The sequence below is a fragment of the Notolabrus celidotus genome, chromosome 22 (genome assembly GCF_009762535.1).
Source record: "Notolabrus celidotus isolate fNotCel1 chromosome 22, fNotCel1.pri, whole genome shotgun sequence".
Taxonomy (NCBI): Eukaryota; Metazoa; Chordata; class Actinopteri; order Labriformes; family Labridae; genus Notolabrus; species Notolabrus celidotus.
The window spans coordinates 19,138,834-19,164,574 of record NC_048293.1 but is presented as its reverse complement, the minus strand read 5'-3'; the positions used below and the strand labels follow the sequence as shown (position 1 = coordinate 19,164,574).

Below are 25,741 nucleotides of genomic sequence, written 5' to 3'. Positions count from 1 at the left end.
GTGTGTGGAGTTGTGGGTGTGTCCTGGGAGAGCCAGCGAAAAATACACACAGTAAAAACACTAGATTACTTATTTATACCTCTAACACTCTGTCTCACACACATTCAGACCACTGCTACCTGATGTAAGATGAAGAAAAACCTCTCACACACTCTCTCTTTGTCCAGCACTCAGACACACCCCTGGAGAAATCACAACAGCCTGACTAACACTGAAGCAAAATGATAGAAATGCTATTTACACACAGCAATAGATAGACAGGGGACACAGTGAGCGTCATTAGTGCTTAACCCCCCTTTTATGTTTGTTTCTCTGGAACAGCAATAATGCTCCTGGGTCAATTTGACCCGAGTCATATTCAATTCTCCAAAATTGTCAGAACCCAAAAAAATCTCATTTTTAACACCATTACTAACCATTTAAATCAATATTTGGTCCATTGGTGTTCTTTAACTCCAACAGATCATGGTTCAATGAGGATAACTCACTTGTTTTTCATTAAAATTCATGTTAAAACTTGTTTAATGTACATTGGAAAATCCTAAATATAAATACAAAAGTTTTACATGACATAGATTTTCGTTTATTTATCTATTTATTTTTTTTATGAAGTGATGTTGATAAATTAACATGACACCTCTTCTGTCACATGCTGCCCAGATTTGTATGCAGCATTTAGCTGCTTTGGAAAGCATATATTGTCTAAAATAGACTTTAAAAACATAACAGGAGTGTTAAAATAATGTACTTTAGTCAATGTGTAAGTGTCATCGCTGCCCATCCCAGGAATTCTTGGCATATGAGACAAAACTTTGGAGATACAGGGATTTAGTGACATCAAAATAAGTGATCAAATGTTTTGCAATAGACTACAAGTAAGACGCCGAAGTCTAAAGTGGATGTTAAATGAATATATAATAATAATAAGATGTGTTGAGAACATGCAGAGTCTCTAGTAACACATGACTTTACTTTAAATGTCGTGATTGTATAGAGAAGTTTGGTGTAAAGCACAGATCTGCTCACAGATGCTAACCTGTGGGGTTTAACTCACCTATGACAATTCTCAGGTGTTTCAACCTCGTCAACACGTCCTTCTTTGGGTCCAACACTTTCTGTGTTGATTTTTTAACGTCCCCATGAGGCTTTTTGGAGAACATTCCTGGAGTAGGAGACTCACGGTGGGTAGACAGCAAGGAGGAGCTAGCTGTGTAGCCACTGAGACAGCTTCAGCTCGGGTTAATCTTCAGAAACCGTTCCCTCCTTTATCATCCACTAACGCCGCGATGTGAATCAGCAACCCCCCGAAAAAAAACCAAGAATATCAGGGGAAAGCTGTGGGAGAAAGAGCATTCTGTTCACACCAGAACAAATCTGAAAAACGTAGCGGAGTGAAGCATCCATCCATCGCACCTCCCTTCACAACAGCCCGCAGCCTGAAGGCTAAACTGGGAGGTTAGCTAGCTGTTCACTTAGAAAACATCATGGCGGAGGAGGGAGGAGGGAAAACAAAGTAATGGATACCAGAACAATTCAACAAGCAAAATATTGCTACCATATTTTGAACTTTATCATGTCTAAGGGGTACAATTTCATATGTTTGGCAATCACATTGCTGCAAAGTAAATGGTGTGTAAGATTTGAGGGTTTGACGCCTATCTACAATTCCGCCGCAAGAGGAAGCGATGCATTATGGGTAATGCAGTTTAATACATATTGAGTGCCCGTCAGTGACGCGGTTATCACTGCAAGCGAAAACTACACTTCCCTGTGAAAATAAGAGCGCTCTCTTGAATTTTGTTTTTAGCTTAGCTGGGATACACGACTGAAACTGTGAGCGAGAGAAACTGCTTTTACAGTTATTGCACAGCGTCCTCTACAAACAATCTTGTAAGTAATTATCTAGTTATTTAATTATCTTTTTAATGTATTTATGTATGTACAAGTGCTAGCATTGCTTGATACCTAACTATAGCAGCATGTCAACACGTTAGCGCAATGCTAACATGGTGTGTTGTCGTTTGTTGTGTTTTTTCATTTTAAAGTGATATGTGTAAATATTTACAGGCTGGATTTAATCGTCAGTCAAAATGGCTTTGCATGAAAGTTGAAGAAATATAAAGGCAAAAACTGTGATTATCGTTAATTGCATGGACACTCCACGACGAAGCTTTTGGAGAATAATCTTAAAATTCTACCTTTATAATGTAAAATGACTCAATAATATTATTCTACGTGCAACATGCAATATTATTTGCAGATAGCAATAGCTGGGAATAATCATGGGAATAATGCAGAGTCGAATGGAATGACAGAAATGGATCAATATCTAATCCCAGCATTGTTATTATGATGAAGAGTGTATTTTTTCTGTAATGGCACAGTTATGACAATGCAATATGTTGAAAGTTGTTATGCCACACCCTAGAGTTCTAATGTGTTAGTTTCACTTGAAAAACAATAACTAAATGGAAGACAACCAACCAAATTTAAGACTTACCTTTTTAATCTATCTTTTAATTTGGACACTTTATTTTTAGCCCTGGACTGCATTACTATTTTTATTATTTTTATTATTATTTTAATCATTATTATTTTAATAATTGCTTTAACATTTATTTATCTTATTTAATTATTTATTGTATTCATCTGATCTTGTAAACGCTACCTAATTTTTAACTTCGCCATCCACTATTACTTATTTCATTAATGTTACTGTATTGATTTGATTTGATTTTTAAGTATTTTATTTATAATCATGCCTTTTATAATTTGACCATTGCTGTTGTTTTCTGTCTCTCTGTTATTCTGTGAAGCACTTTGGGCAGAATGTTTTTATGCATGAAAGATGCAATATAAATAAAGCTGAATTAAGTTGAGTAAAACATACAACTACCAAAAATAGGTAAAGTCTAACATTTCCATGTCCTTCCCCCTCCAGTCTGAATTGACTTGCTGCCATGCCAGTGCACCGTGACCGGGAGAAGAAGGAGAGCACTGCAGAGGAGATGGAGGTGGAAGAGCAGGAGCATGAGGCAACCACCTCGGAGGAAGAGGACTCAGACACCTCCTCTGTCTCTGAGGATGGAGACACTTCTGGTAGGATATTCCCTTATGATTGCGATTGCTGTTAAAATAAAGATTAGACTTTACCCTGGAGGTGTTAGTGATTGTGTTTGTCTCCATTATGTCACAGAAATGGATGAGGAGGATTGCGAGCGAAGGAGAATGGAGTGCCTTGATGAAATGTCCAACCTTGAGAAACAATTCACAGATCTCAAAGACCAGTGAGACTGATATGCTTCTTCTTTTCCATTTTGAATTTTAAAAGAATTAATCACAAAGTAAATTAATTTATATGAATTCACCTTGGTCATGGTCACGCTTGGGTTTGTGTGCAGGCTGTATCGTGAGCGTCTCAGTCAGGTGAACAGCAAGCTGGAAGAGGTGGAGGCTGGCCGGGCGGCTGAATATCTGGAGCCTTTGGCAGTTCTGCTGGAAAACATGCAGGTCCGCACAAAGGTGGCAGGTAACTTCAACACACAGACACACACCCAGAGAGTCCTTGGCACACTCACACAGAGCAATCTGCACCATGCCCGAGCACATTTCACACTCAAAGTCTACTCTGAGCGCATACACCTTGACACCTCTTTTGAGATGTACATATCTTCCGATTTATTGTTTGTGCATCATGCTTCAATGTTATCTGCTACTGATGAGTGCAGTGGAATACAATGCACACAATTTAGAAGTAAAATGAAGCTGAAGCTCACTGTGTGTTCTTCTCTGCTCTTGTCTTTGTCAGGTATCTACAGGGAGCTGTGTTTGGAGTCTGTGAAGAACAAGTATGAGTGTGAGACACAGGCAGCATGCCAACACTGGGAGGTTAGACACAGCTTTTTGTGCATTTATTCTTAACACCATGTATTCCCTTGCTCATAAGCAGGAAATCAAGTCTCAACCATAGACTGAATAGAATAAGTGGACAAAGACACAGAGACATCAATCACTAGCTTTTGGAACACTGAAGTCTGGAGTCTCTCATGTATGCCGTCCTTTTCTATATGAAGCCATATTTTGATGAGAGGGAAGATCTGGAGAGGAGATTGATTAGCATACTCAAAGTTATTAACTTACACCAGTGCATCTTTGTTAACTTTGTACATCACATATTTACTGTAACCACCATCAATTTGCATGCAAAAGCAGGCTTTGAAAATTTGTCACCTCTTTGTTGGCAATAAGAGAGTCTCCTAGTTTCATGAAGGTCAATATTAGTTTAAAGTTTCAGATCCAAGGGCTAGGTCCACTTTTTTTCTGCACAGTCTATGCTCCAAACCACCAAGTGAAATCCCTCAGTTGTTTGTTGCAAAGATAGAATCGCAAACACACTTTTATTGACTCCCATTTCCCTCGGAAGTTGCTGAAGTAATGCAGTTTCCTTGCTAGTCCTCGTCTCTGAGTCATTAAGAATTCTGAATTTAATTTGAGCTAAGGGGGTTTAATTTGATTGATATTTCTGGAGTTGGTGTGTGTATGTGCTCGGCTGTGTAGTTGTGTGCAAGTCTTTTTATCTAATACTTTGCCTGTCTTTGTGTGTTCGTGTGTTTCCATGTGCAGAGTGAGAAGCTGCTGCTGTTCGACACAGTACAGAGTGAGCTGGAGGAGAAAATCAGACGCCTGGAAGAGGACAGACACAGCATTGATATTACATCAGGTGACACATGCAGGAAAACAAGGATTACATAATGTTATGCAACTAAAGAGAAAAACTTCCTGATTACAGTTACACAAACAAAACGTGTATTTATGACATTTGAAACTCATTCCGATCTGTTTCTTTTTATGTGTCTCTATCAGAGTTGTGGAATGACGAGTTATCAGGAAGGAAGAAGAGGAGAGATGCGTTGAGTCCAGATAAGAAGAGGAGACGACCTTCAGTGGTGTCTGATATCCTTCTAATGCTGATCTGCTTTTTTGATGCTTCTGTGAATGTAATTTTCTGTTATCAGGGTTTATCCTTCAAATCTGATTTCTGTAGCATAATCCTTAACCCTGCTCACGTCCATATATAGTTTACATGCTGCCTGACCTCGACATCCTGGAGGACTGGACTTCAATCAGAAAGGTGCGTGAATGTGTCTGCTGATCCTGATGAGTTTGTGCACCGAGGCTTCTACTTAAAGCAAATTTTTAGATGAGCAAAGTAACACCAGGTTTAACCCTGTAAGGTCAGAGCTACAATGGTGGTTAACATCTATTAGAGGTACATACACTACCAGTCAAAAGTTTGGACACACCTTCTCATTCAATGGTCTTTATTTCTTTTAATTATTTTCAACATTGTAGTTTAATACTGAAGACATCAAAAATATGAAATAATCTGGGTTTGCCATAATATGGATTACAACAGTAGTCAGATAGGGTTATCCATTGTGTACTAACCCTACCTCTGAACAACACAACTGATGGTCTCAAACACATTAAGAAGGCAAGTCATTCTACAAATGAACTCTTGACAAGGCTCATGTTAATTAGAAACCATTCCAGGAGACCACTTCATGAAGCAGACTGAGAGAATACCAAGAGTGTGCAAAGCTGTCATGAAGGAAAAAGGGGGCTACTTTACAGAATGTAAAATATAAAACATATTCTAGTTTGTTTAACACTTTTTTGTTCATTAAATAATTCCATATATGTTCTTTCATAGTTTTGATGTCTTCAGTGTTAATCTACAGTGTTTCAAATAATTTAAATAAATACCAACCCTTGAATGAGAATGTGTTTCCAAACATTTGACTGGTAGTGTATATACATACACATCTTTTAACTACCATTTGTGTGTGTGTTGTCCTCCAGGCCGTGGCTACGTTGGGTCCACACAGAGGGAAGGTGGACACTGACAGCCCTGTGTTCCCCTTCAGATCGGACAGAAACAGATCCATTCTCAACTGCTGAGGAACACATGCATACACAAACATACACACTAACACACACAGACAGAATTTAAGAAGCAGACATATGAGGACCTCAAACACACACACACACATTAAACACAAACATGCGTGACATAAATGGTTGCATTCACTTCTGCAGGTATCAAAAATGCACACAGCTGAACATTTCTCTCGATCTTCCTACAATGCACTGCATCCCTCTGCTAACAGAGACACCAGTCGGTAAGCTGCCTCCCGTGCCAACAGGAAATAAGAACTCCAGGTCTGATTCCCTGAAGAGGACAAACAGGAATGGAAAAGTTGTTTCCGCCAACATGTTTGTTCTGTTCCGACTTTACTTTTTTAGTTATTTTTCACACCCTTTTAAAGATTTCTATTATAACAGATGATTACAAGCAAATTAAGGGTCAAATTGTAGAAATGGAATACAATACTTACCATAAAGGAAAATCTGAGAGACTATGGAAGCCCGGAATGGACATGCATCCACACATTTTATCTACTTTGTTTTTTTATATGGTCATAACCCTAGAGTAAAAGCAAAAAAACAAACAGAAATAGTCTTAGCATGCCTCATGGCAGCATGGCATGATGCGGTCTGGCCTATCACAGTGAACAGCTGTTTTCTAGATCCCTAGAAAATGATCCTGTTATTGTGAGTAAATAAGCTTTGTTATCTCTTGATAATAAAATAAGGTTGTCCATTATAACAGGAAGACCAGCTGTCTTATTCTGGGATCACCAGAAAGATAAGTCCAGAACCTGGAATTACCTATCACTTAAAACAGTAGATAAAATGTATGGATGCACGTCTTCTTAAGGCTTTCCTAATACCACAAAGTCAAGCTGCAGAAGTTTTTAAAGCCCCTTATTCCAGTTTTCATTACATTTCATTTATTATTTAAATAATCACGTTCTCCAGATGAGTATTTTCAGTGTGTAAGAGCCACTGATGCAACACTGAAGCATCAGTAAAACACAAAGAGCCCCTTTAAAGTAATAACTGAACAGGTATTACTCTTATATTCTCTTAAATCATCTACCTCTTCTCTCCGTCGCCCACTCTTTAAAATGAAACACCGTCTGCATTATGAGCGTCCTGCTAAGAGTTCACTTCTTCCTCTCAGAGTGTTACTGGTTTGTATGACTGTTTTTTGTAAGGACTTTTGAAAAGCTTGCTGTGATTACAACTAATTTTACAGACAGTGAAACCATGTTTTATGTTTTTTATCCCAACATTGAATCTTCAAAAGCTCAACCCAGTGTTTGTAAAAGATGATGAACAAAGCTGTCGTTTCATAGGAGAGATTTTATAAACAGAGGTTCTTGAAGATAAAGATGGAGGGAGTGCATCATTTTCAAATCAATATTTTTGAAGGTTTATTTTGTATACTGTGTCAGGTACATTTGTGTCCTTCTTGTGGATAATGTTTTTTACAATTAAAAGTTGTGTTACGAACACTTTGTGTTGTCTGTTTTTTCTAACAGAGAGATGTTGACAGCCGGGCTCACACGACTGTATTTATGTTTTTACCTCACTCATAGGAATAAATTATTCAGCAGCTTTTTAAAACAGACTTAACAAAGTGTTTACTGGGCCTAAACATGCAGCACATCATCTATATCTGAACACAGTGCTGATCAAAGGGAGAAGAGTGCATAAAACCATCTTTGACTAATGATCAGTCCAGGAGGAAACACTGCCCTCTATGGGAGGGGATCAACATTGCCTCATGATACTTGAAGAAGGGATACTATGCTCATGTTCAGGCCTTCTGGTAGCTTTATTAGCAGTTTTAACCAATTAAGAACTCAAAATATTCTTTACTTATCTCAGATCGTAGTCTCTGAAAACCCTGATTACAGCCTCAATTTAGAATGCTAAATTCCAGGTACTGTCTCTTTAAAGCACTCCAGACCCCTCCTCCACTGCTGCTACACCTAAAAGGTGTTGTTCATCATGTTTGTACTGAAAATATTGATAAATTAGCACCTCAATGATTCACATAATAAAAAAAGGAATCAGACTTTGTTGGAGCAAATGGATAAAATATTGCCAAGGCATAGATATTAAAACGTTTTCCACTCTATATATATATAAATCATAAAATGAAGGAATTCACAAAAGGTGACAAGTGAATGTGCCAAAAATATCTTTCAGTGTGAAATTTAAAAAGGACTTTCAACAAACATCTTTTTGATGCCCTTATTAATACAAGTGAAAAATATTGTCACTGTGTGTAGTCTTGAGTACATACTTTTATCAAGTTCCATCAACAAAAGGGACCTCAAAAGAAACTCTTAATTGCAAAAAACAGTTAGACTTAATTATGAGATAGAAAAGAAGCTGTCTTTGGTTATGCAGCTATAAAATACTTTTAATTTTGTCTCTGTCTTCTAAAATCAACAGCAACCTGTACGATCTAATTTCTCTCTAAATAAGCCAGTGCAGTCTGTTGTATAACAGCTTGTTCTTCCTGTTTCCAAAACAAGGGAAGACAACTCCTAATGACTCCTTCTCTGGAGACAACACAAGTGGCTGTTCCAAGCAGCTCTTCTGAAGGCACAGCCAAATGTCACATCTTGCAGCAAGAACACAACGTAACAGGCTCTTACTTTATGCTTAAAATCCTAGCTTTGAAAATGATGGCATAAATGGTTAAATAACCATTGATTGATTGGGACAACATAAAATACTATTTTAAATACTAACTTACCAACCTTTCCTAACTACTACATACACGTTTTGTTAATCCTGTTGAATGTCAGCGAGTAAAATATGGAGACATTGATTATTTGACAGTCTTTATTCTTCTATTAATTATCACTTTTTACAAAATTCACATGGTTGTCATCTGGCTTTTGAAGAAGCGTCTCTTCCAGTCAGTCCATTCAACTCACTACTCTGTGACCGCCACGATGAATCACAGTTATTACAAGCAGCTGCTAAGAGCGACCTTTTTCAGACCTGAGCCGAGTCACTGAAACATGATCAAAAGCTCTGTTTACAACCTGCTCTTTAAAAGAAGACAAAGTTTTGCAGTTCCCACACGGAGGCCACTGAAACTCAGCTTTGCTTCTTAAAATAGAATTTTTGTAAGACTTTCTAAATTGACCTTGGAGGATTTTTCCCCTCAAAAATATTTCTTAGTTTAGTTCAGTCACAGACAAAACAGAAATTGGTGTGATCTTATTGAAGTGTAGTAAAATATTTAATGACTAAATTTGTACTTAATGTGACTGTGATGTAAAATAAAAAGATTCACTTTTCCTGAAAGCCCTCATTATTAAGATTTCTCTTTCTGTGCCATCAGGACGAAATGATAACTTAAGTAAAGCTCTCAGCTCTCTGCCACATACCACAGATAGAGCATTTCTACAACCGAACTTTAAACACAAGTGCCATTAAAAACCCTCGTAGAACTGTGGGACAAACGAGCAACTGATTCTGGTTCACATGGCTACATTCACAAACGCATACAGGTACAGCTGTAGCTTTCCTGTTCCTGCCTAATTCGCTGTTACTGTGACTCCACAGTAATCAACGACTACACAAAGAGTGAAGCTGGACGATAACTGGGCTGGTGAGAACAGAAAGTAAAAGGCATCAGTCAGGGCAGGAGAGGGAAAGAAAAAAGGCTAGAAATAGAGGATGACGACTGAGCAGCACTTAACGAACAGAAGCTAATCAGGCTGATGGTTTGCCTGCACTTCATTAAAGACATAACTCTGGCTGTTAAAGGAGACACAAGACAAGAAAACAGCAACCTGCTGAACCCGAAATCTATCAACGGTTTGTTTTCTTCCAGCTCAAGGTAACCTGCTCTGGCTCAAATGGCATCTTCAGGCGAGGGTGTGTGCTCCTCTGGGGACTGGCTGTGCGGGGGAGAGGGGATGGGCTGCCGAGGAGGAAGAGGACCCATTGAAGGATGAGGAAGGCTGTCATTAAAAGGGTGCCGCATAGGAAAACCTTGGTGAGGATGAGGAGGTCCACCAGGGTAGCGTGGAGGTAACATCATCCCTGGTGGAGGAGCCCACACTGGAGAAAGAAGAGATGGAGAAAGAGAGTGTAAGGCGGCATGTAGAGATAACACGATCAACATGTCAAGATAGATGTAACTGGGGGCGCTGGTGGCCGAGTGGTCTAACCGCCCTTCATACAGAGGCTATAGTCCCTGTCGCAGAGGTTGCCGGCTCAACTCCCGGCCGCGACCATATGCTGCATGTCTTCCCCCACTCTCTACTCCCCAATTTCCTGTCTCTCTACAGCTGTCCTATCAATAAAGGCTAAAAATGTCCAAAAATATAACTTAAAAAAAAAAAGAAAAGATAGATGTAACTGCTTACTAGGTCTCATGGGAGGGCCCCCAGGACCCCTAGGAGCGTAGAAATCTGGAGGTGGTTGTCTGCGCGGAAAGGGACCGTCCATTGGGCCCATCGGGCCCATTGGAGGTCCAGGAGGGGGTGGGCCTCCCATCCTTGGATCTGATTCAGGGGGAGTCCTTCGATCACCAGGACCAGACTGGGGACACAGGTAGAATGTTTAAATGTAAACAAGAACAGACTGTAGATCCAAACACACACAAAAAACTACTACTAACAATAATACAAACTAAAAACAACTCACCTCTCTGTGTTCCTGCTCACCAGGCCCAAAGCTGTTTTCTCGGAATGAGCCATCTGCATTGAAATGAATGAATGTATGGAGAAATTGAACTATGATGCACAAAATGAATTAATTTATTTTGTCTCGTATTTGACTTCTTGTTCTCCATTTCAGCATGTCATTACATGTTCATTAATTTTCACCTCAAAGGAGTTTAAAGCATCAACAATTAGCTGTTCAAATGTTTTGTGTCTTACCCGACATGTCTGCAGGGTGGTAAGGTCCTGGGGGTAGACCCCTGGGAGGGAGAGGGCCTGGAGGGAATGGACCAGGAGGAGGAAAAGGGCCCATATGCCCTGGAGGTGGAGGTCTCCTGTAGATTGGACCTCCTGGATCAGGGAACATGTAGCCTAAAACACACAGTGAGACAGCGAGTGAACAACACAAAGACAAGCAAAGATGTATCAACAGCTCTAATACCCATCACAGAGAATCATCGACACATGTAGTTTCCTGTAACCGAAGTCATGTTGCAGTCACATGCACTGTCAAAATGCATTTAACATGCATACATAAAATGACTTTGACAGATGACTTGAAAAGCAAAGGTGCAATGATACATGTTTTAAGTAACGCCTCTGCTTTGACTGTGTAATGTTAAAGCTACAGTGCACAGACTGCAATGCCTTTAGATCATACGCAACCTAAAAGCCTGCACAGTATCAGGGTGCACTCAGCTCACCAGTCAGGCTGAATTTGTTTACTGGAAACATTCAGCAGGTGTCTCAACTCTTGACTACTTACCTCTTTAATTTTGGATCAAACTGAGGAACGTCATTTTGTTCTTTAAGGATCCTAATATTGAGCCTCCATGTTTTCAGTGGCAGTTGAGGGTGTTCAGGCTTTGTGGGCATCATCTTATTCCCCTCTATACTTTTCTCTTTGTCTCTCTCTCTGTCGCAAACATACACAATCACACACAAACCTTGAGGTCCTGGGGGCCCGGGGGGTCCTGGTGGGGGTCCCCTGCGATCTCTCTCCCATGTAGGAGAGATCGAGCCACTGTCTGAATGAGGACCTCCAGTACGATCCATCTCCCCTGGGCCACCTAGGTGATCCATTGGACCACGAGGCACTGTGGAGGGAAGAATTGGAGGGGAAAGAGAGAGGAAGAAAGAGGGACAAAGAGGCAACAAAACGAGACATTCAAAATATCAGAGAGTGTTTGTGACAGTGAGAGAGAGACAAAGAGGAAGAGTGACAGTGTAATATATAACAGAATGAAAAGGAAGGGTTTAAGAGAAATCAGCAAACAGCGCTCTATTTTTCCACCAACAGCATGCACGCATACACACCACGCAGATACAGAACTGATCATGCAACAGCCCACATGCTGCAAGTGCTCTTTGTAATGGCTTAGTGTAACTGATTGAACTTATGCACTATATGTAACAAGATGAATGTTTTTAAAACTCATCAGCTAAAACCTGGAGATACAGGTGATGCTTAGTAAGAATATTAACAAAGGACAAGCTGGTCTGCAAAATCTCAACTTGCAACTCAAAGGAAAGTATATGAATAAAAATCAGGAAAACTACAGTTGTGCTTGCAGTGGTTGCATCTCCATACATGCAGATAATGACTGTGTGTGATTGTGTATGTATACCTCTAGGAGACAGTCTAGCAGGTGGACCGTCCATCAATGTGGGTGGGGACAGGAAAGGTCTGGTCTCAGATCCAGGTCTGCCCAGAGGAGACGGACCGTACGGTGACCTTTCAGCTGGAGGCAGAGAATAGTTTAGGTAATGCAGCAATGAGGGAATCAGTCCCTCGGCCACAGAGTATAATGCATGTTTGGTTCTTGTATTTGTGCTGACCTCTGAAAGGTAGAGGCCTCGCCAAGGTGTCCAAAGCGTAGGGATCTTTGTCCAGGGTGTCCAGTTTAAACTGTGTGTCCGTGAGCCTGGAAGCAAACACACAAAAGGTCAATATTTGATTCATGGAGTTGTGTATGGAGTATAGATAATTAAATAATTACTTTAATAACTAGAAACAACTGAAGAGTGAGAAGATGTTGAGTAAGAGTATAAGGTTGACATGCATCAAAGGGCCGAACTGGGATTTGAACCTGCAGCTGATGCTTTGAGGACTGTAGCCACTGCTCCCCCATGAACATAATTTTTCAGTACACCATAACCACATGTTTATTTAAAGGGGCACTCTGGTAAATTTAACCCTGAGCCCAAATTTGTATCGAATATCTATGGGACTAAATGACCCAAAAATAAAAAATGCCCCTGTGTATCCCTTCAAATTGCATCTGCAAAACATGCTGTCATTGCTGAAATTATATATTTTAGGGAAAATGTGACTGTTCCACAAACATCCAATAAAAGTGCATGATTTTTAATTTTATTTTGAAAGGTAGGGCCGACGGGTTAAGTGACTGTGTGCTCACTTTTGTCTCAAGAGGGAGTTTTCTCTCCTGGTGTCTGAAAGGTCTCTCTCTGCTGCTCGGGCGGCCAGCTGGAAAACCAAACCAAGATCAGTAACATGACATAGCATGACACAACATGACATGACATGAAACAACATAACATAAGCACATAGATCAGATAGTTAAAACTGCAGTGCCTGAAAGACTACCATGATATGCTTTATAAGATTATAGACACTAAATTGTGTCCCCAAAGAGTTCAGTGTGCTGCATTCACAAACAGGAGATTAATAAAGATGCATACAACTGTGATCAGAGGCGGAATCAACACAAACTGACTTTGCTTTAAAAAATTCTCAATCAGTGTTGCTTTAAATAAATCTCATGTGTTGTCAAAGTGATCTGAAGTGGATTTTGACTAACCCAGTTATTGTGCGCCTTCTTCTCGTGTGCTGATATCTGAGTCTGATAAGACTGCTTGGTTTTCTCCAGCTCTTCCTCCATCTCTCCTGCTCGATGTCTGCAGGGAAAGAGAAGAACAGGTAAGGTGCTTCAGGCTGTGACTATGTGCACGAGAGGATCGGTGATGTAAAAAATGTGTTTAACAATAATTTAGACAAGGCAGCTACCTGTAGTTGTTGAGTTCTTCTAAGGCCAAAGCAATGTTTTTGTCTGCTTTGTTTAACCTCTCTTCCTTCTGCATGCGTTCTTTCTCCTCCACAGTCAGCAGCCTGAAAAAGCAAACATGAATCAACATCCTGGACGAGTACTGGTAGCTGGGACTTATCCACACATTTATTTGTCTTTACCTGTGCAGCTTGAGCTCATTATCCTGGTACATTTCTGTCATGATGTGGAGCTTCTGTTGTAATCTTTGCACCTGAAGACATGATTAAGACACTTTATTCTCAGCCCAAATGAAAACGGGACAACAGTTTGTATAGTTAAATCAGTTACCTGATCTGAGTAGTGCTCAGTGTCAGACTGCAGAGATAATTTCTCACTCTCCATGTCCTTAATGCTCACTAGATGTAAAAGAAAACACACAGAAGCAAACAAATTTAACAATCATAACAAAGTGATACGTACAGTCTCTAACATTTATAATTAATGTATAACTTTAGCAAAACTAAGTTGTTTATTCATTGTTCAGTCTGCATAAATGATTGTCTGTTTATCAGACTTCTCTGTGACAGCTTCTGTAAAGTCAATGCACAGTTGACTCACCTTGCAGGTCTTCTTTAGCTTTGATTTCATCATTCAGTTTGCCAAAGGCTCTGTCTTTGTCTTCATCTACTGATTTGAGGTCTGCATTCAGCTGCACGTGAATACAAACATGATGTATCAGTAAGCATATAAAAGTGTACATTCATGTTTAACCTGTATGAGTTTTACAAAGGTTTTCTTAACATGTAATAAAATATGGTCAAAGCATGAGCATATTTCAAGTTTAGGGACAGTTTTTTCGTTAGCACTGAAGTTGCACACCTTAGCTGCATAGATAAGTTTCTGGACTTTCTGGAGATGGCCTTGTGCGTCTCCTCTTCCATTTTCAGATCCCATCATTGATGTGCCGTTTGATGCATCCTTCTCTTCTCCTTCCACTCCTCCCTCCTCCTCCAGGTCTGAATCCCAAGCTTTCATTCTGAGCAGCCGATCTGTCAACGACTAGAGGGATACGAATAATCAGAACTAAAACAGTGTGTATACTTTGACACAAAGACATCTGAGTGAATCCTTTAACGTAAGATGATCTTTCACATCAATGTGCTTTCTTCTTCTTTCAAAGTTTGTGATATTAATACCCATATTCTTTCATCCTTGTTGGTCACATCCTGCAGCATCCCGCTGTGGGCGACTTCACACCTGTTTATCTCTTCCTCCAACTCGCTCACTCTTTCCGCCCATCCCTCCACCTGCTGCCTCAACTGCAGAAACAAAGAGCAGAGCAAAGAGATGAAGTTATGGTGCAGCACCGCAGATACAAAGAATTAGAATTAGATCAGGATTTCAAGTGCAGTGTGTGTGTGTGTGACATGCTGCTATACAAAGTGACAGCCATTGTTTGTGTGTGTTTTTGTCATACCTGTGCATTGCTGTCCTGTAACAGTGTGTTCTCCTCTCCGGCAGTTTCCAGGTTCCTCTGCAGTCTCTCACTGTTCATACTGTACACTTTGAGGGTAGTTTGTGCCTACAGATTATAAGCAGCAATATTGTCATGTGATACACAAAGAGAAAAGAATGCAGATGAAGTGGAAAAGAGGGAGGGTGATATTTTCATTAATGGGGTGCTGCACCTGTTCGTCTTGTGATTGGAGGTCTTTAGTTTCTTCTTCAAATGTTTTCATGCTCTCTTCAAGCACTGCTATCTGAAAGGGTAAACAAAACAAAATATATCTTTCAGACTACTGCTCTGTTTTGAATGATTTAATGCTACAGTTAACTAGACTTCGATGGTTTGGTGTGTTTATAATTTGTGTCTTCCTCTCACCCTTTTTTCTTGCTCTTTCCTGTGTTCTCTCTGCTGCTCCACTTGTTCCTTTAGTTGTTTAAGATCCTTCTCCAGCTCTTTTTTAGAATGTCCCAACTGCCTCGCTTTGACCTGGAGACAGAGGGAACAAACAAAATGTGTTTAGCAAACTTTAATTGGAGAGTAAAAGAGTGTGATATAAATTTGAAGAGTCAGGTCAAACTGCAATGTTTCACACATAGTTTAGGATAAGTATCTATGATTAATACTTTCATGATGACAATGTCAAAAATGACATTAAAGGAGTTATGGCAGGTAGTGATGATAAAATATCTAATACCAGTCTGAAAACATGAGGCTGAGCATCAATCTGAGGAACAACAAATTACTTTTAGTATAAACACTATAAGGATGTCTGATGTTTAGATTGTAGTTTAAAGTTTGCATTTGGTGTCCAATTAGTGTGGCATTTATGAATTGCCCTTTCCTTCCTTTTTCTCTCTGCCTTACCTCCAGTTGTTCTGTCCTTTGAATTTGGGCCAAGACACCACTGTCTGACAGCGAGGTCTCCAAGTCATCGTGCTGCAAATGACACATAATAAAGAAATACATCCAGAGCGAATAAAGGCAACACTCGTGAAAATACAATCCATAAGGGTTAAAGTTATGTTCATCACACCTAAATGCATGAAACCTCTTCTACCTCGAGTTCCACTCCATGAAAATCAAAACCTATTCTATGAATCTGTCTGCAGCTTCATATTCATGTGATGAATGTCTTCAAGCAGCAATCAGACGGAATAAGAAGAAGAACCAACCTCTTGTTGACATTTGCTGAGAGTCTCAAGGACTTTACACTTCTCATCCAGCAGCTGTGCAACCTGCTCGGCCATCCATCGCTCTTTACCTGAAAACAAGGAATGTGAAACTTAAAAAAAAAATCAAACAGCTTTTCTGAAATATTTCTGCTTAAAGGGGGTTCACAGAGGTTTATTTTAGTAAGTAATGAATAATATACAAAGGAATATTCAGTGAGAACTTACTGCGGTACAATCTGCTTTTTATCTATAAAGAAATAAGACATGGATGACAGGTATTCATTAAAGGAATGATCAGTTAATCTGCGTAAAAGTGTGGTCTCTGTATTCCAGAAAACAGTACTACTTAAGTTATACATCATAACATTGTAATATTCGAGGTGATGATGCTTTATGATAATGATGTTTTATGAGACACTCACAGAGCTGACGCATCTACAGGTGAACAACAGCATTATCACCAGCCCCATCACGCTGGAGAAGATGACTGGTTCCCATGGCACTCCATACAGGTCTGGCCCAGGCCTGATGTCATCGGGCAGTGCTGACACAACCTGAACACAGAGGGGAGAGTTTTCAGTTGAAAAGCTGGTTGACATGAACGTCTTATACGACAGGTGGAAGGTTAGGAGTGAAACTTAGCTCCTTGTGTGGTGTGTGGATTGTAAATGATAGAAAAGTCATGTCTGGAGGATTGTTTGCAGTAGGTTGAGCTTGTTGATACAGCACGGCTGCAAACAAGTCCTTATCCAAGCAGCAGAACACTTACAGACCTTGTAATTAGTTTGATAGTTATCTCTTAGACATTTAAACATGAGTGATGCTTCCATCATGCAGCCTGTCACACATAGACCAACGCAACAGCTGTTGCTTCAAGTAAGCAGTTACACTTCCTACTTTGCTCAAAGGAAGAACAAGAGCATCTGATCTTTTTTCGTTATCTGTTAAAGTTGCACAATTTGAAGCTAAGAGGAACTATGTCGAATAATTTCCAGTGCAATATCTCAACAACCTCGTGCAATATTGTAATTTATTCTATAACATATTTTATTATTATATTCGTCCACTAAAATTTGCACCCTGGCCTAGGCTAATTCATTTATTTATCTCTTAAAAGTACTTCTATACCTTTCTTTGTGCAGATAGTATTTTTATTTAGAATTTTTAAGGTTAGTTTTTAGGTTTCTATATATATTTTCCTTACTGTCTAGTTGTGTCCTTACTGTCTAGTTGTGTCCTTACTTTCTTGAGTCCATACTGTCTTGTTGTGTCCTTACTTTCTTGATGAGTCCTTACTGTCTTGTCGTGTCCTTACTGTCTTGTTGTGTCCTTACTGTCTTGTTGAGTCCTTACTGTCTTGTTGTGTCCTTACTTTCTTGATGAGTCCTTACTGTCTTGTCGTGTCCTTACTGTCTTGTTGTGTCCTTACTGTCTTGTTGAGTCCTTACTGTCTTGTTGTGTCCTTACTTTCTTGATGAGTCCTTACTGTCTTGTCGTGTCCTTACTGTCTTGTTGAGTCCTTACTGTCTTGTCGTGTCCTTACTGTCTTGTTGTGTCCTTACTGTCTTGTTGAGTCCTTACAGTCTTGTTGAGTCCTTACTGTCTTGTTGTGTCCTTACTTTCTTGATGAGTCCTTACTGTCTTGTTGTGTCCTTACTGTCTTGTTGAGTCCTTACTGTCTTGTTGTGTCCTTACTTTCTTGAGTCCATACTGTCTTGTTGTGTCCTTACTTTCTTGATGAGTCCTTACTGTCTTGTCGTGTCCTTACTGTCTTGTTGTGTCCTTACTGTCTTGTTGAGTCCTTACAGTATTGTTGTGTCCTTACTGTCTTGTTGTGAAGTACCAGTTTTCCATTCACCACGTCAAATTCCTTGTGTGTGTGAGCTCACTTAGGAATAAAGATTTCTTGATTCTTGAATAATGTTTATAAATTGGTATTTACAGTAGTTAGAATTTACTTTTAAGGTACATCTTCTAACTACCTAGCTATTACAGAAACAAAATAGTAATAGAGAAAGTATATGTTAATCTGCCACATGTAAAACGTATAAACACCTTATTTAATCCAGCTAGAAGCAGGAAACAGCAGGAAACACAACACCTGATGATGTCCCTGTCACTTAGCTGGCTGTTAGCTAACCGTGAAGACCCAAATTAAAAAGCCATAAATGTCTGTAAGAAGTCTTGACAGCTGGTTAGAAGCACTGATAGACCACACATATAGACAAACATGAGCTGTAACGAATAAAACACACACTCAGGAATAACACAGAGCGACATATATAGCTCTATAGCCCGCTACAGTATGTCAGCGGTAACAGCTAGCTAACGAAGCCTGCCACATAACCTACATCCTTCACTGTCTCCACAGCCAGGCTGTAGTAAACCTCTGCCGTCGTCTGGAACTCCACCGCTTTGCTGGCCAGCTGGTCGCTTCTTGCCGTAAGATCCGCCATTACTTCTGTTACTTCATTTGGTTGTTACTGAGCCGGTATCTCTCTTTAAAACTACATAAGGAGCAGAAACTGAAGCCATCAACCGGGCTTTCACATCCCTGTTCACAACACCGACGCTGTGAGCGAGACCACTTCAACTACACGTCATGGGGGGGAAGGAGAAGCAGGATATCTCTACAGCACCTCTTTAAAGACTCAATTCAAGTTCTGCTGTTAAAGAATAAGATAATATAATCAACTCAATTAATGTAAAGTAATAATAGATTCCAATAAATTATTTTGGGCACTCGCAAGACCGTGGCGCTGTTGCTACACCCCCGCTCGTTTAAATGGTTCAGTCGCAACGTCACCAATTGTAAAATGCCACACTGGCACATCGGAGGACTTTGAAAGCTGCACCACACCAAGTGAAACAGGTGTATGCAGACTTATTCACACACTCGTGCACTTCAACTAAGCAACTATGTACATTTAGGCATGGTAAGGCAACTGTATTTGTATAGCGCATTTCATACACCAGGGCAACTCAATGTGCTTTACATTAAAACATTAAAAGCATTGGAAACATTCAGACAAGCATAAAAGAGCACAATCAAAATTAAAAATATAATGCAGCATAGAAAAGAAAATGAGAATTAGAAATATATTAAAAGTAAATATGAAATTTACATTTAAAGCAAGTTAATATAAGCTAAAATTGGAAGGCAGTGGCAAATATAAAAGTCTTAATCTTTGATTTAAAAGAGGTGAGAGTTGGAGCGGACCTACAGCTTTCAGGGAGTGTGTTCCAGATATGTGGTGCATAATGACTAAACGCTGCTTCACCATGTTTCATTCTGATTCCAGGGACTGAAAGCAGACCAGTACCCGAGGACCTCAGAGGTCGAGATGGTTCATACAGTAGCAGCAGATCAGCAATGTATTTTGGGCCTAAACCATTCAGTGCTTTATAAACCATCAACAGGATTTTAAAGTCTATTCTTTGACAGACAGGAAGCCAGTGTAGGGATCTAAGAACTGGAGTTATGTGATCTAATTTTTTGGTCCTTGTTAGGACTCAAGCAGCATTCCGTATGAGCTGCAGGCATCTGATGGACTTTTTAGGGAGTCCGGTTAAGACACTGTTACAGATTGGAGCTGAGCAGTAACCTTCAATCTTTCTTCCAAAAACAATCATTTCAGTTTTTTCTTGGTTTAACTGAAGAAAATTCTGGCTCGTCCAGTCATTTATTTGTTCAATGCATTTACTCAGCGTTTGTATGGGACTATAATCCCCTGGTGATATGGTGATGTAAATGTGGCAAATTTATACTAATTTGCCACCATTCTCGAGCAAGTTTCGACTATGTGCCACGTGTTGAGTTACAGGCGTTTGCTAATAACAAGCTGTTTTAACTAGGGCACAGGTGAAGACTTCACTCAGGTAGATTTATAGGCCCCTGTCTTTATATTCCAAATAAAATAACTCACCGAACCGTCCTCATTGTCCTCCGTTTGAAGCTAGGGAAACACTACAATCCTCCAACACTTATAACATTGTCCTTTAAAGCAGTTTGATGGCTGCTGGCTTGACGTGTGTAATGTAATATAGAGACACTAACACAGGAATGTGAGTGATGTTGACTGAGCCAAGCTTTTTCAACAGCTGTGGAGCAGGCAAAGCTGAATGCTGGAGGAGATGAGAGGTAGATCAGTATGTCACAAGTTCAGTGTCTTAAAGAACCAGACTCCACAGGAAGGTGACACTGCTAGAACACATGAAGACCATAAGAGGCAAAGGACATGCAGCCTGATTTGGGATCAGTTATTTCTATATGTTTATGTCAGGACCCATTAAAGCTTATTTATGTATCTTTTGAAATTGACAATCATCATACTTTAGAAGTAGTTTTAATTGTTTGGAAAAGTGCTAAAACGTTTTTCTGGTGATATTGAAATCATTATTTTGCTACTTCCTGCCTTTGGTGCAATGAAATCCTCAAACATGCAAGAGTTATCTTTCTTTATTTGCTGTTTTAATGCATTTGGGGACCTGACAGATGTAGATCGATGAAATATCAAATACCAAATGTATTGCAGTTGTTTTGGGTGTAATATCTGAATGCCATTTGTGGATGTCATATGACTAAAGGTATAGAGGTCAGATCATTAAGTTATTATCAAACCTACATTTAGCCTTCAGTGGCTTTGTAACTACACTTAAACTCTTACCTCTACAGTCAGCCATATGAGGAGCTCCCTGGCTGCATGAACATGAGTGCTTGAGTCCTCTGCAATCGTATGAACAAAATCCAGGATTTGCTGTGTCAGCCCTGGAGTCGGAATGGCAGACGGAAAAAAAAGAATCAAAGCTTTCCCACTTTTCTAGTTTCTTTTTACGAAACATGATCCAAAGGTTCTGTTCTTTTTAAAATGTAAATACATGCAAATATTGGTCTGGCCATTAAGGCAGGTGAGTAACACTTCTCCCAATTGCTTAATTCTAATAATCTTTAAATCCTTCATGATTAGAGTCATCCACATCCACAAACCTTCCAGTGCTTGTGATGGTTCTTGTTGAGAGTGAGGCTCAAGGGATGCTCTCTCTTCTTCTTCATCATCTACCTTATGAGACTCTTCCTTCACGGCTGTTTCTTCGTCTCTGCTGAGGGTTGAACAGGATTCACCAACACAGCCGCTCTCTGCTGTATTCAACAGAGAAACACATGCGCTCTGGTTGAAGTCATTGCATTGCATACAAATCAAAACTGAAATTCAACATATAATAAAAACTCCAAGCATCAATCATTTCAGCTATGATCTTTGAGCCCATGTAGACAAAAATACCTTGATGTTTTGTGTTACTGGTGCCTGGTTTTCCTGTGCTGAAAGTCTCTCTCACTTTAGCCAGCAGCATTTCGAGCTTCTGAAGTGCGATGAGCATGCTGGTCTTTTCTTTGTCCTCCTGTGGTGCATCCAACAGCTTCACACGAGGAGCAACGAGCATCTCTCTGTGATAATTCAGGAGTATTTCTACATCCAACAAAATGGATTCATCAGTGTCATGATCACCTGTCATTGTTTCTTGGCTTCCTAAAATGTCATCCAAGAACTGCAGCTTGTGACGCCCAAACAGATCGCTCAACATTCGTTCGTCATCCGCACTCAGGAAGGTGTGCAGGTTCTTGTAATGTTTGGAGAGGGTTTTCGTGTGAAGGGGGCTTACTGTGTTTGGAGACAGAGCATTGGGATAAGAATTGGGGGTCTGGGTTGGGGGTGGAGGAGGATGTAGCTGCTCTTCTGACAGAGGGACTGGAGTGTCAAAGTGCAAGTCTTGAATGTAAGCCTGACTTGAATCAGGAGTTGTATCTGGTTGTTGTTCAGGAGTCAGAGAGGTTTGCATCTCAGGCGTTTCATGTGTTGTAGAATCCAAACCTCGGGGGGACTCTGTGGATTCTGTGGATTCTGTAGATTCTGCGGCAGGTGTTTGGCCGAAGAAGCTGAAGGCATTTTTGAAAAGGCCAATCGCACCTCCACGTTCAGCTTTCCCTTTATCAGGACCCTCTGATGGCAGTGATGAATCAGCCGAGAATTGAGGAGCAGTCTGTTCAGATACCACAGCCTGATTTTCAATGACTTCACTTGGCAAAACTTTTTCCTCCATCTTTAACTCAGGCTCAGGTGTAATAACATCAGCATCCTCATTCGCTCTTTCATCATCATGCTTCATGTTTAACTCCCCCTCTTCCCACTTATACTGAGCATTTGTTTGCTCTGTTTGCTCCTCAGTGGAAATCCCTTTCCTGCTAGTTTCAGTGTCTTCATCATCAGTTTGATCTCTCTGATAGTTCACTTTGTCATCAGCTAACTCAGTTACCTCACTGGAGGACAGGTGATTATTTTCTTTGACCTCAGCTGCTTGGTCATTTTGGAAGTCTTTAACTAAATATGGCAAATCATCGTTTGTGTATTCAGTCTCTTCTCTCTGATTTACTCCCAAAGAATTAAGATCAGAAATTTCCTTCACATAGATGCTATTAACTTCTCCATTCTCTTTGTTCCTCTCACCAGCGTCAGCATCATCCTGTCTTTCTTCTTCTTTAACTCCCCCCTCCTGCATCCTATCCTCATCCCTCTTGTCTTCTAAGGACAATGTCTGACTCTCTTCTGTCATATCAGCTGTTGGATATGGCTTTTCTACCTCAATCATCCCTTCTTCAATTGGGTCCAATCTTTTACTCTCCTTCTCATCTTCGTCTCCTGCATCTTGGCCCTCATCTTCACTGTCTCTGCCCTTGTCTTGGACTTTCTCCTCAACCTCTTCTAACTCATCCATCGGCTCTGTTTCTTTATTTTTTTCCTCCTTTTGCTCTCCTTCCACCTGTTGGTTTTCAGTCTGATTGGATGTTTCTAAGCTATTCTCATCTTGTGTCTCTTCTGACTCTGGCCTGTCGTTGTTTTCCTTCTCTTCTTCAACAAGCAGGGATTTCACTTCTCCATGATCTCTCTTCTCTTTTTCATCTTCCTCCTTTAAATCCTTTATCTCTTCTGTGTGTTCTCCTTCTTTAAACTCTGCTTCCTCTTCCTGCTTGCCCTCCTCTAACTCTTTGATGTGCTGTTGTTTTTCCTCCACTTCATCCAGCTTCTCCTCTTCCTTTGACTCCTCTATCTCGTCCTGTTTCACCTCTTCCTCCCCCTGAGTTTTCTCTTCCTTTGACTCTGCCAACTCCTCCCGCTTTCCTTCCTCTTTTATCTCTTGCACTTCTTCCTGTGTGTTCTCCTCCTGTAACTCCTCTAACTTAACTGGTCCCTCCTTCTCTGTTATCTCCTCCTCTAACTCCTCTAACTCTACTTGATTCTCCTTCTCTGTTATCTCCTCCTCTAACTCCTCTAACTCCTCTAACTCCTCTAACTCTACTTGATTCTCCTTCTCTGTTATCTCCTTCATCTCCTTCTGCTTCTCCTCTTCCTCTTCTATCCCCCTCTCCTCCTCTTTTTCCTTTAACTCTTCCTCCTCCTCAGTATTTAACTCAGAGCCTACAGGTGAGGTAAGACTGCTTTCCTTTCCAACATATTCCTCATTCCCTGTTGCGTCTGTTTGAGCTGTCTGGAGGTTATTTCCAGCATTTTCCTCAGAGTCTTTAACAGCTTCTCTTTGCTCTTGTCCATCATTGTGACTTTGGTCTTCCCTCTGTTGCTCTTCTGGAGACACAGAATCCGGATTTGCATTGCCTTCTATCTGTGACAAAGTCTCACCTTCACTAGAGATTGAATCTGGACTCTCCACACTGCTCTTTTCTTCACCCATTTGACTCTGTTCTTCTGAACCATCAGTCGCAGCCTCAGATATTTCTCTCTGAAGCACATCTGTCATTTGATTATTCATATCTCCTTCATGATCATTCCCTCTCACACTTATCTTATCAGACATATCAGCAGATTCATAAATCTGACTCTGGATCTCTGCACTTTCCTGGACCGGGTTCTCTGACTTGTTCTCCTCGACACCACCTACAGATCGTCCTGTTGAGTCTGAACTGAGATCCAAAGAACTGAAATCAGACATATTGCTAGGGCCTGGTTGTGTCAGGATATCCTGATCAGGCTCACCAGCAGTTTTAATTTCTTCTTCTTTTGTCGGCCTGTTGTTATCATCACCCTCATTTTCGATCAATGTAAGATTAACGTCCCCCTCTTTATCTGCTCTTTCCAAATCAAGCACATTAATCTCTTTCTTGACTAAAATGTTATCTTTATCCTCTTCCTGACCTTCTGTTTGAAAAAAGTTGTTGGGTTTTAAAGACATTCCTTCTTTAGCCTCGGCTTCTTCTTTACTATTGTCTGCAGCACCTTCATCCTCATTCTCACTATCATTACTGACTGGCTCTGCAGTGCTGGGCACTTTCTCTGGCTCTGATTGGTTATTCTCATCTTCTGGACTTTCTTCCACATCCACTCCATCGTTTGTTTTTGTAGTTAAATCATCTGTCTCTGCAGGTTGTGACTGACCAGCATCCTCGCTCTCTGACCCTGTTAGCTGGTCTAATGTTTCATCTCCCTCTGCCTCCTGAGAAACACTTTCTGTACTCTCCTCACTCGTGTCTTTCCTGAAACCTAACATGTTCCCAATCCCCATATCGTACCAAGACCCAGACGCCTCCTCTTTGACTGTCTCCTCTGCCTCTCTGTCAGGTGTCTCTGACTCCTGATTGCTCTGGCCAAATCCCAGTGTGCTTGACAGTCCATTTCCCAGCCAGTCCATTGTTCCCACCTCTGTCTCCTTGTGCAGTTGGCTGCCTTCTAAGTCCAAAGACATCCTCCTACTCCTGAATGTCTCTGCTGGTTCTTCCTCTTGCTCTGCTGGTTCTTGTCTTCTTTCAATGTCATCCTCTTTTTCTGCAGGTTTTTCAGTATTTTTCTCTCCTCCAAATCCGAGCCATCCAGTCATGGATGAAGCATAAGATTCTGCATCTTCTTCTTTTTTGATTTCCACAATACTATCTGTCTCTCCTGTACCCCCTCCCATCCCCATCCATCCTGTCAAAGAAGCAGTCAAAGAAGAAGCTTCGGCCTGAGTCTCTTCTTTCACATCTTTTTTCTCTCCTTCAGCCACATTTGCAGACTCTTCCTCTGTAGTCAGACCTAACCACCCTGTCACTGAAGAACCGAGCCAAGGAGAGGAGGCGGACCCACCTTGTTCCTCTGAAGCTGCAGGATCCTGTGGTGCTTCCTCGTCAGTCCCGGGCACAGCATCATCAGCATTTGAGTTTTTGTCTAGCTCTTCTTGTGAGTTGTCAGCTGAGCCCTGAGATTCTGTTGGGACGACTTCTGATGTTGATGGACTTTCAGAGTTCTTGTCAACCAAATCAGGGTCGGTTTGTGTCGTTTCTGACTCCTGGTTTTTGACCTTATCGTCATCCTCGTCATCATCACTGTCTAGATGACTGGAGTCAATGATATAACCAAACTCATCCATACAGAAGAAATCAGATTCCTGAAAGAAGCAGGAAATGAG

General features: G+C 40.6%; 3 protein-coding genes across 10 annotated transcripts in view; 1 reads left to right on the top strand and 2 right to left on the bottom strand.

Annotated features, from left to right (window-relative positions):
* The window catches only part of ralgapa1 (Ral GTPase activating protein catalytic subunit alpha 1), an 81,057-nt gene extending 79,376 nt beyond the window's left edge, over positions 1-1,681 (bottom strand). For 3 of the 4 annotated variants that reach the window (XM_034674648.1, XM_034674651.1, XM_034674649.1), the window contains exon 1: positions 1,055-1,681. In XM_034674648.1, coding sequence (XP_034530539.1) covers positions 1,055-1,160 — 106 coding nt within the window. In that variant the 5' untranslated portion in view covers positions 1,161-1,681. The remainder of the gene's footprint in view (positions 1-1,054) is intronic. The other variant, XM_034674650.1, reaches the window with a different exon arrangement.
* On the top strand, positions 1,573-7,421 carry brms1la (BRMS1 like transcriptional repressor a). 2 transcript variants are annotated; one of them, XM_034674663.1, is made up of 10 exons: positions 1,573-1,696; positions 1,808-1,890; positions 2,942-3,099; positions 3,197-3,287; positions 3,402-3,529; positions 3,809-3,888; positions 4,624-4,720; positions 4,864-4,953; positions 5,067-5,131; positions 5,863-7,421. In XM_034674663.1, the coding sequence occupies exons 3-10, from the start codon at positions 2,961-2,963 to the stop codon at positions 5,959-5,961; spliced, it is 789 nt and encodes a 262-aa protein (XP_034530554.1). In that variant the 5' UTR covers positions 1,573-1,696; positions 1,808-1,890; positions 2,942-2,960; the 3' UTR covers positions 5,962-7,421. The 2 variants fall into 2 exon arrangements, with proteins under 2 accessions (XP_034530554.1, XP_034530553.1); XM_034674662.1 differs by lacking the exon at positions 1,573-1,696 and having other exon boundaries at positions 1,741-1,890.
* Positions 7,422-8,751: 1,330 nt separating this feature from the next.
* Positions 8,752-25,716, bottom strand: ctage5 (CTAGE family, member 5). Of its 4 annotated transcripts, none has more exons than XM_034674654.1 (25): positions 25,420-25,716; positions 21,279-21,431; positions 20,959-21,059; positions 16,714-16,845; positions 16,517-16,538; positions 16,292-16,380; positions 15,984-16,055; positions 15,495-15,605; positions 15,301-15,372; positions 15,090-15,194; positions 14,809-14,931; positions 14,492-14,671; positions 14,231-14,321; positions 13,961-14,028; positions 13,813-13,883; positions 13,633-13,734; positions 13,427-13,523; positions 13,025-13,092; positions 12,444-12,529; positions 12,233-12,346; positions 11,552-11,701; positions 10,824-10,976; positions 10,588-10,640; positions 10,308-10,482; positions 8,752-9,999 (listed from the first exon to the last, which is right to left on the bottom strand). In XM_034674654.1, exons 1-25 carry the CDS (start codon positions 25,700-25,702, stop codon positions 9,791-9,793), a joined length of 2,880 nt encoding a protein of 959 aa, XP_034530545.1. In that variant the 5' UTR covers positions 25,703-25,716; the 3' UTR covers positions 8,752-9,790. The 4 variants fall into 4 exon arrangements, with proteins under 4 accessions (XP_034530545.1, XP_034530546.1, XP_034530544.1 ...); XM_034674655.1 differs by having other exon boundaries at positions 21,279-21,428; XM_034674653.1 differs by lacking the exon at positions 25,420-25,716 and adding an exon at positions 21,574-23,077 and having other exon boundaries at positions 20,959-21,017.
* Between the last annotated feature and the right edge of the window lie 25 nt (positions 25,717-25,741).